The 10,818-nt window shown below is 34.6% G+C and overlaps 1 protein-coding gene across 1 annotated transcript in view; it reads left to right on the top strand.

The window, feature by feature from the left end:
• Window positions 1-614: 614 nt before the first annotated feature.
• The window catches only part of LOC106685183 (serine/threonine-protein phosphatase 6 regulatory ankyrin repeat subunit B), a 27,388-nt gene continuing 17,184 nt past the window's right edge, over window positions 615-10,818 (top strand). The window contains exons 1-2 of the mRNA XM_014427738.2: window positions 615-709; window positions 9,331-9,411. Of these exons, the coding sequence (XP_014283224.1) occupies window positions 9,367-9,411 (45 nt within the window). The 5' untranslated portion in view covers window positions 615-709; window positions 9,331-9,366. The remainder of the gene's footprint in view (window positions 710-9,330; window positions 9,412-10,818) is intronic.

Below are 10,818 nucleotides of genomic sequence, written 5' to 3'. Positions count from 1 at the left end.
TTTAGACCGTTTGTCTAGTAAGTGCTGTAATAGTCGAAATCGACGTGCAGTTCCCTGTCTTTTCAGCCTTGTGTGAGGATTCCAGGTTAATCGCTTGTCCAAATGTGGTCCAAGGGCAGTTGGTAGGATTAGGACGAAGAGTAAAGGTAATTTGATGGGATTTGTTGGAATTTATCTTAATCCTCCAATTACGACACCAATCTTAGAGGGCTCTGATATGGGATTGGAGATTTTGAGATATCATGAATGGGTTATTATTAACAGCGAGCACACACATAGTCATATTTATAAATAAAAATAGTGTATATTAAAAAAAAAATAAAACTTTCTAGGAGTTCTATCGATATTTATGATGATGATGATCTATTCAAGAGACTTCATAAAGGACTTATAGACATTATTTTAAAAATTCAAAAGTTGGAAAAATCATACTTTAGTCGTCAAGAAATAAATGTTTGAAAAGTGACACCAAAATAAAGAATAACCCATTTCAGTTTTTCTTTTAGTACTCAACTAAATTGTTTAATTTTAATTGGATGGTAACAATAAAGCTTATATGATTTATTTTCTACTGTATGTGATTTACAGAAATTAATATCAGTAGCAAATACAGATAGCAAAAGGCAGATGCAGCTTATCTTAAAGAGATAAACTGCTTCCTACAATCTATCACTGTAAGTCTTCTACTGACTGTTCTCGTGGGCTGTGGGTAAGTAAGCGAAATATTATTATCAAATCTTACTGGCGACTCAAATTGAATTTTAAGATACTTAGATTACTGTATTCTTTTTAAAGTCATTCATAATAGGAAGCCATTTTAAATAATAATTTTTAAAAAATGGCATTGATATATCCTTACTGCTAACTATCTTTATTAAAAATAATTTCCATTGGCGTTTCGGGAATCGTTCTGAACTAAAATTTACAACTTTTTTAAACAAATTACTTTTCTCTTGACTGTTGTAGGTACATATATATATATTTTTTAAATTAATGATCTTCTACGGGGAGAGTTTCTAGAATTAATATGAATTTGGTGACTTCCTTGTTTAAATGTAACAATTTATTTCATATACAACAACGAAGTTTCGGTCTTATCCCCCATCTTCAGGTTGCTATAAAACCAAATTCAACAAAATTTAAACATATGCTTACAACATTACTACTATATCATATAATTATCAAAACTATTCATAAACTATTTACCTGATAAAACAATTTTATATTAATAGTATAATTAACTCCTTAATTTGTCATTAATGCTAATATCGAATCATATTATTGTCACTTGTTAAATAAATAAAAAAATGTATAATGTTAACTATTATGCATTTTAATTTATTTATTGATATTTACAACTGTATAAAAAATACAACAAGTAAATTTGATCATAATGACATAATGATAATAATAAGGTACAGTATGTAGAGAAACTACCTAGTAGTAGAACTCTAAAAATATTTTACAATATAAGGTCACGAGGCAGTACTATCTTCTTTTCAGGCGTCTCGGAGGATTGCCAGGAATGGAAGAGGAAGCAAGGTTAGAAACTAGTGGGTTTGGGTGGTTAGGGAGTTTATTATGGAAGGAATGATATCGGTTACATAAGGAACATTTTGAAATTTGAAGTAAGGTCATAATGGTATGATAAAGCATGTAGAGAAACTATCCATTGGTAGAACTCTAAAACATTTTACAATATTAGGTCACGAGGCCAGCTTCTTTTCTGGCACCTCGGAGGATTGCCTGGGATGAAATAGGAAGGTTAGGAAGTAACGGTGTTTAGGGAGTTTATAATGGAAGGAATGATAAATATATTAAACTTTAAATATACTAAAATAAAAAAAAACACTGTACTTAGTATATTCTAACAGTTAACAAAAAAAAAAAAAGTTTTATTTATTACAGTCTTGTGAAAAAATACTTTTATTGAAGATTTTTATGAAGGAATAAATTTGAAAATTTTACTTTTTTTGACTAAACAAAAGAATAACTAAAACATTATGTTTGACGGTCAATATTTTATTTTCTTATTTCCATTAAATATCATTGTAGCAACGAATTGTAAAAACTGATTAAATTTGTCGAATTTTTTTTTATTCATCGGTATTTACAACTGTACATAAAATATATAAAGTAAATTTGAAATAATATCATAATGGTACAAGCATGTAGAGAAACTACCCATTGGTAGCACTCTAATGACATTTTACATTAGCTGGTCTCGTGGCCATCTTCTTTTCAGACGCCTCGGAGGATTGTCAGGAATGGAAGAGGATGCAAGATTAGAAACTAGGGGGTTTGAGTGGTTAGAGAGTTTATAATGGAAGGAGCGATATCTGGTTCGGGCTAGATCGGTTACATAGGGAACATTAAGGTCTTTATGTATGATTTTATTTGTGACAAAGTAAGGAGCATTGAGGATTTTACGAAGGATTTTGGATTGTAAGGATTGAATACGAGAGGAATTCGAAGGTTTAGTGGAGCCCCAAAGCTCAACTCCGTATGTCCAGATAGGCCTTATAATAGTCATGTAGATCAGTCTTTTGTAATGGATTGGCAATTTAGACCGTTTGTCTAGTAAATGTTGCAATAGTCGGAATCTACGAGCAGTTTCTTGTCTTTTTAGTCTTGTATGAGGATTCCATGTCAGTCGTTTGTCGAGATGTAGTCCTAAGTAACGGATCTGTCCATCAGGAATAAGTGGGGTATTATTAAAGGATACTGTAGGGGAAGAGGTAAAGTAAGGGTTTTGGTTTGGATTGTAAGAATTCGAAGGTTTAGTGGAACCCCAAAGCTCAACTCCGTATGTCCAGATTGGCCTTATAATAGTCATGTAGATCAGTCTTTTGTAATGGATTGGCAATTTAGACCGTTTGTCTAGTAAATGTTGCAATAGTCGGAATCTACGAGCAGTTTCTTGTCTTTTTAGTCTTGTATGAGGATTCCATGTCAGTCGTTTGTCGAGATGTAGTCCTAAGTAACGGATCTGTCCATCAGGAATAAGTGGGGTATTATTAAAGGATACTGTAGGGGAAGAGGTAAAGTAAGGGTTTTGGTTTGGATTGTAAGAATTCGAAGGTTTAGTGGAACCCCAAAGCTCAACTCCGTATGTCCAGATAGGTCTTATTATTATCATGTAAATCAGTCTTTTGTAATGGATCGTGTCTAGTGAGTGCTGTAATAGTCGAAATCGACGTGCGGTTTTCAGTCTTTTTAGTCTTATGTGAGGATTCCAAGTTAGTCGTTTGTCCGGACGTAGTCCAAGATAACGAATCTATTCTACAGGGATAAGATCAACATTATTAAAGTATACTGTAGGGCAGTCAGTAGGTTTACGACGAAAGGTAAAGATGATTTGATGGAATTTGTTTTAATTTATTTTAATACTTCAATTACCACATGATGGGGATTGGTTGAGATGTCAGCTAAATAGTTAGCATTGGGAGGAGTGGGGATGGCGCAATAACAAAAAAAAATTTGTAAAGTAAACATAGTAAAAAAGTATTTAAATTAGGTGAAGAATAAATGGTAATATACATAATAGGGGGAGAAGAAATATTAATAAAAAAAAAAAAAACCTAGAAATACAAAGGAAAAGAAAAGTATAAAATAATGGGATACAATGTGTGTAAGTGATTAAGAAACAAAATATACCAAATGAGCGGGGATACTGAAAAATAGTATAATTATCTACTATTTGAGTTTTTTTTTTCCACACCCGGACCATATTCCATACATCTATACACACGGTCAATCAATAATCTTCCAGTATTCCAAAATATATATTATTATCATTTCTCCCATCTCACTTTAAAAACTTTATTTCGTTTTCTAATGAAGTAATAATCTCCTAATGTTCGAAATTTCTGCCATTGGTGAGTCTAATTATATTCTTCAACGAACCTTTCGACTCTTCATTGTTTCTCCTTATTACTTCCATCAAATCTTCGTTAGTGAAAGTCATTGTTGCTATACAGTTGAGTGGTTTCTATAGATTGTTATGATAAATACAGCTGCTTCAGATTAATATTGGCTACTGTTGTTGTTGTTTGGGGCTTTAGGGCGTAAAACCCTGAGGTCATCAACGCCTGTTTCGTGCTTTATAATTCTATTTCACTTTATTTTTCTCTTTAAATAATTTCGAAAAAAAATTTAAATAATTACTTCTTTTGGTATTTTTTATTACGTGTAACAGATTTTCTGGTTTGAATCTTATTCCAAAGGCTATTCCTTTTTAAGAAAACTAAAACCATTTCCACGTTCTTCTGGTCATCATTCAGAGCATCCGATACACTCGGTCCTACTCCCAATCTACTCAAGTTCCCAGAATAAAAATGACATTTCTCAAATATGTGACTGATCGTAAGTACACCGTTGCAGTATTGACATTTTGGCGGTGGCTGCTTACTGATCAGATATCTATGAGTTAAACTCGTATGGCCTATTCTCAATCTGGCAATAGCTTCCTCCTCCCTGCGATTGGAACGGTTTGATGTGGTCCATGGTTTAGTGGTTTTTTTGATAGTTTTTAATTTGCTTGGCGGACTTTCATCCCACATAACTAGTAGATATCTCATTTTTCATTGGAAGACGTATTTCTTGTGGTGTCAGAATGGCCGCGCCCTGACCTGGAAGAGCAAGTGCTTGCACTGGCCGTGAAATGAGGTATACAGCGTTGGGGAGGGGGGAGGGGAAGGAGTGACGAGAAATTGCCTACTAATTTTAAGAGGTAAGAGATTGACAACTTACTGCCAAGTACTACTTCTTTGTTTCTTCGTAACTCCTTTGATTATACACTACATAGGCACAGATACGCTCAATCACAGTAGATGACCTAAGCCAGACGCCCCCTTTGGGCAATATATAATATAGGAGAAAGTTATGTAAAATCAATGAACTGTTCTCACAGGATTAGTTCGTATCCACAGGAAGGTAGGAACTGAAAAAGAACTGATCAGTGGCGCCTAATACCAACTCGATTACTTTGAGTCACACCCTGTGCAAAACAATAGGTTTTTTAAAATTTATTTAATGTGATTTACAACTGTACAAATAATAAATACAATAAGTAAATACGTTGTATATATGGGATTGTTAAGGATGAAAGATTAAGAATTAATGGGTTAAGATGGGTAAGGAGTTTGGAATGAAAAGACGCATATCTGTTTTGTGGCAAATCTGCAACGAATGGGATTCATTCCGTGAGGAGCATCAAAGATTTTACGTTGGATTTCGGATTGTAAGGATCGGATGCGAGAGGAATTTGATGGTTTGGTAGAGCCCCAGAGCTCAATTCAATATGTCCAAATTGGTCTGATTATCGTAGTGTATACTAATTTTTTGTAGTGAATGGGAAGTTTAGAGCGTTTGTCAAGTAAGTGTTGTAGCTATCGGAATCTACGAGCAGTTTCTTGTCGTTTCAGTTTTGTGTGTGGATTCCAAGTAAGGAGTATTCAAAAAGGATACTGTAGGACAGGAGGGTAAAGGTTTACGACGGAGAATAAAGGTGATCTGATGAGATTTGTCAGGATTTATATTGATTCTCCAGTTTTGACACCATTCTTCAAAATATATTATGTGTGTCTGTAGTGTTTGTGAATCATTAGTTGGGTCGTTGTTTACAGAAAATATACATGTGTCATCAGCGTATGTTGTTAGGACTGTGTTAGGGTGGGTTGGGATGTCAGCTGTATAAACCGTATAAAGAATGGGACATAAGGAACTACCTTGAGGAAAACCGGTGGACTGAGAAAAAAGTAGGCTAGGTTATGATTTACTTTAAAGGTTCTATCAGAGAGGTAGGAGCGGATTATAAGGAAATATGTAGGGGGTAGGAATTGATGAAGTTTATTGAGCAGACCTGGATGCCAGACTCGATCAAAAGCTTGTTCAACATCGAGGAAGACTCCCATGCAGCACACTCCGCGCTCCAATATGGAAGGTATGACATCAACCACTCGATGACCCTGTTGTATGGTAGAATGGGATGTTCTAAATCCAAACTGGTGGTCAGGAATAACATGATATGAGTCAAGGATTGGATAGAGGCGTTTTAATAAGAGTTTTTCTAGGATTTTTCCCATAATTGGCAGGAGTGAAATAGGACGGTAGGAAGATGGATATTCAAGTGGCTTGGAGGGTTTGGGAAACATTTTTATAATAGACATTTTCCAAGGGTCAGGGATATAGGTGGATCGGAGTGTAGCATTATAGATATAGGTAAGGAATAGAATGGCTTTTCGAGGGATCTGTTTCAGAATGTGTGATGTGATAAGATCGTGGCCAGGAGCTTTTTTAGAAGGTAATTGGTGGATGATGTTCATTATTTCAGATGTATGAAAGGCATTAGGAGGAAGGGTCACAATACAATAGGACTGGAGGATTACTCAATTTTTTATTACTTTAATGAAAGCTATGTATATTTACTCTGCCCAGTATAGGTAGGGGGAATAAAAAATGGTGGCTGTTTTATAACGTTAAAACAAAAAATTATGTTTAAACCTACCAACAACACTAGAACACCTGAATCATTTAAAGTAGAGTAAATTTTCTAAAATATGAGTCCCAATAGCGCTACGTGCAATAGTTCCCAAGATATAGCTTTTTAAAAAGCAACATTTCATTGACAAATGCACAGAAAACCAGATGTTATTATTCACCTCATCCACAGTTATGAAGAAAAAATTATATCAGGCTCGGTCCCCAAAAATAATTCATTCCCGGACCTCAAATATAAATCCAACCCAGGCATCTCAAACAAATCCACCCAAGCTCCACATACAAATCCAACCCAGGCCTCTCAAACAAATCCACCCCTCCACATACAAATCCAACCCAGGCCTCTCAAACAAAACCACCCAAGCTCCACATACAAATCCAACCCAGGCCTATCAAACAAATCCAACCTAGGCCTCAATACAAAAACATACAAATCTGTCCTAGCCCCAAACATTATATTCATCCCATGCCTCAAAACGTTAAAAATAATAATTTTTTTGGAGCACTATATCTTTAAAACTAGCAACACTAGAAAACCTAAAAGATGATGTTTTAATTTTCAGTAAATTTTCTAAAATATATGAGCCCTAATGGAGCTATATATGTTCAATAGCTTTTTAAAAAGCAACATTTCATACAAAATGCACTGAAAAATCAGTAGTTAGTGAATTTTTTTTTGAGAAATCTATATCTTAGGAACTATGTGACCTATAGATGTCTATTAGCACTCTAATTAAAGCCAATTCAATGTACTATAAAGTAGTTTATCTTTGTAGGAGTAGTAGATTTTTATAATATTTTCAAAGATTTTATTCGAAAAAATTGTTTTAGAAAATATCATAATAACTACTACTCCTAAGAAGATAAACATCATAAACTACTTTAAGAACATTTAACTAGATTTAATTTGAGTGCTGATAGACATCTGTATGTCGAACGGTTTTTGAGATATATATTTCTCCAAATAAATTCACTAATTGCTGATTTATCAGTGAATTGTATATGACATGTTGCAATTTAAAAAGCTATATCTCGGCAACTATAGAACCTATATAGCCCTATTAGGGCTCATATTGTAGAAAATTTATTCTACTTTAAAAGATTTTCTCTTAAATTTTCTAGGGTTGTTTCTAGTTTTAGTAATTTAGACTATTAATTATAAATAGTTATCATTAAATTAATGAAAACTTGGGATAAAATAACTGACTTTTTTGATTTGTATCTTGAACTATTATATGACTGCAAAAAAGAGAAACGTACTGTGTATGATGCAGTTAGACATCTTTTAAACAAACTATTTATTTATAGGTTTTTCTCTATTTTTCCATTCAGTAGTATATGTCATCAAGTCTGATCTCAGTTAAATTGGAGTGTTTCAGGCGTATAGAGTAACTACCCATAGCACTCTAATGACGTTTTACATTAGCTGGTCTCGTGGCCATATTTTTTTCAGGCGCCTCGGAGGATTGTCAGGAATGGAAGAGGGAGGAAGGTTAGAAACTAGGGGCTTTGACTGGTTAGAGAGCTTATAATCGAAGGAGTTAAATCTGGTTCCGAATAGATCGGTTACATGTGGAACATTAAGGTCTTTATGTATTATTTTATTTGTGACAAAGTAAGGAGCATTGGATTTTATGAAGGATTTTGGATTGCAACGATATGAGAAGAATTCGAAGGTTCAGTGGAGCCCCAAAGCTCAACTCCGTATGTCCAGATTGGCCTTATTACATGCATGTAGATCAGTCTTTTGTAATGAATTGGAAGTACAGTAAAGTAAGTGCTGTAAAAATCGAAATCGACGTGCAGTTTCTTGTCTTTTCAGTCTTGTGTGAGGATTTCAGGTTAGTCGTATGTCCAGATGTAGTCCAAGGTAGCGGATCTGTTCGACAGGAGTAAGATCAACATTATTAAAGGAGGCTGTAGGGCAGGGTTTACGACGAAGGGTGAAGGTCAAATCGAATTTGTTTGGATTTATTTTAATCCTTCAATTACGACACCATTCTTCGAGGGGTTTGATATGGGATTGGAGAGTTAGCAAGGTTAGCAATGCTATATCCCATCGTAAACAGAAAATCCAAACTAAAACCAGAAACAACTATTCCTATTTTTAATACAATACTCAAGCCACTGCTGATGTTCGGCTGTGAAGTCTGAAGAGGCATCCTTTACGAAAAAAAAAAAATAACAATTATTTCAAAATTAAGCCCTAAGAATCGCAGCTCCTTAGTTGGTAAGAAATAGCCAATTTCTTCGGGAATTACAAATGGAGTCAATAGAAGAATATCAAAAGACTGTTGATAAAATTCCACTCCTAGTTACAAACAGTTAAGGGAGCAGTGACTCACAACTTGAGAAACCCAACCACAACCCGAAGACTGAAGCCCAGGACAGTCTGTTATAAATTCAACATGTATCGATTCTATTATTGGCATTGCTACAATTTGATTTATTGGCATTTATTTATTGTTTTTTTTTATTTAGTAATTAACTTTTTTACCCATTAGAAGTCATTATTTCTATGTTAAATCTATAAATTTCATCGTTTTTGTAATTAACTTTCCTTTCTCTCTCTTCTTAAGAATTATTATTTTTATCAATTTATTTTATCTTTTTTTTATAGCATAGTAAATAATTAAGGTTGTCTTATGCATGAGACTATAACTCCCCCCCCATTATCAATTGTTAAAAAAAATGTAATTGTTATACTAACCATATAAGCCCCACCAGGACGATCTGGTATTACGTATAAATAATGAAAAAGTGACAACAATTGTGGAAATATAAACGTGTGTTGAATTTTTTAAAATATTTTTTTTTTTACTGTTTCAGATATAATCCTATGAACTGTTAAGAAGAGAAGACAAAATGTTGAGATTATTGCAACTGACGATATTCATACTGATCTCGCCGGTAAGATAAAAATATTTGTTACGGCGGATAGGGGTTCAAGAGGAACCTTTACTACCCAACAAAGTAGAGTATTGAAAATAAAATAAATGAATAGCGAATTTGGTTATTTTTGCCTTTGAAATAAAAAAACCTTAGAAACTGTAAAACAAAATATTCAAACATATAAACTAGAAAACTAAAAAAAAACAAATAAAAGAAAGAGATTTCTAAAAATACAAAGATTTAGATTAGATTAGATTTTTATTCAGGGCGATCAACATCTAGGTTATTACACCCTTTTTACTTTATTTATCTTCTTGTCTTTGACATTTGATAGTTGAATGTAGACTATTTCCTTTTTTACACAGGTCAGTATTGGTGGATTATATTTTAGTATAAAGTTGAGTTTCTTTCAGAAATTTTATTATTTTGTCTATGGATTCTTCTGAGTCTTTAAGGGCCAATTCTCTTGTTCGTGGAATTCTATTATTTTCGAAGGTTTGACGAAATGATGGGCATTCTTCAGTTATATGCTTTATTAATAATGGGGAATGACAGGTTTGGCATATAGGCAGGTGCTCTTTTGTGATTATGTGGAGGTAAGTTAATTTGGAATGTCCTATTCTTACTCTTGCAACAACCACTATAATAGGGATATTCATAATGATGTGTTAAATTTAAAATGTTATACCATGTTAAATGTTATAAGTAATAGGACTGTGAGCAGCCCTATTTAAAGTCATGTTAAATGCAGAACCCCTCCTAGCGAATTTTCTGAGCAACTTGTTTTATAACCTTTCCTTCTAAAACTTCACGTTATTAGTTTACTTCTAAGTATTCATTAAAGTAATTTATTACAACATGCCTAAATTGAGTGAAAAGTGAAAGTTTGGCCACTGCGTGCCTTGTTGATCTTCTAACTGGCGAGGAAGATTGTTGAAACAACATTGAATAAAAATGTTATTATTTTATTAGTTTAGTCAGTTTGTAAAATCGGAGGAGAAGAGCCGCCCGCCAAGAAAGGTTCTCGTGGAGGAGAAGAGCCACCCGCCAAAAAAGGTCCTCGTGGAGGAGAAGAGCCGCCCGCCAAAAAAGGTCCTTCTGGAGGAGAAGAACCGCCCGCCAAGAAAGTTCCTCGTGGAGGAGAAGAGCCGCCCACCAAGAAAGGTCCTCGTGGAGGAGAAGAGCCGCCCGCCAAGAAGGTTCCTCGTGGAGGAGAAGAGCCGCCCACCAAGAAAGTTCCTCGCGGAGGAGAAGAGCCGATCGCCAAGAAAGGTCCTCGTGGAGGAAAAGAGCCGATCGCCAAGAAAGTTCCTCATGGAGGAGAAGAGCTGATCGCCAAGAAAGGTCCTCGTGGAGGAGAAGAGCCGCCCGCCAAGAAAGTTCCTCATGGAGGAGAAGAGCCGATCGCCAAGAAAGGTCCTCGTG

This window comes from Halyomorpha halys, unplaced genomic scaffold (genome assembly GCF_000696795.3).
Source record: "Halyomorpha halys isolate HHAL.00 unplaced genomic scaffold, Hhal_1.1 Scaffold668.1, whole genome shotgun sequence".
In the NCBI taxonomy this organism is placed as follows: Eukaryota; Metazoa; Arthropoda; class Insecta; order Hemiptera; family Pentatomidae; genus Halyomorpha; species Halyomorpha halys.
Note: the sequence above shows the minus strand (reverse complement) of the source record. Positions and strands in the feature narration are given on the sequence as shown.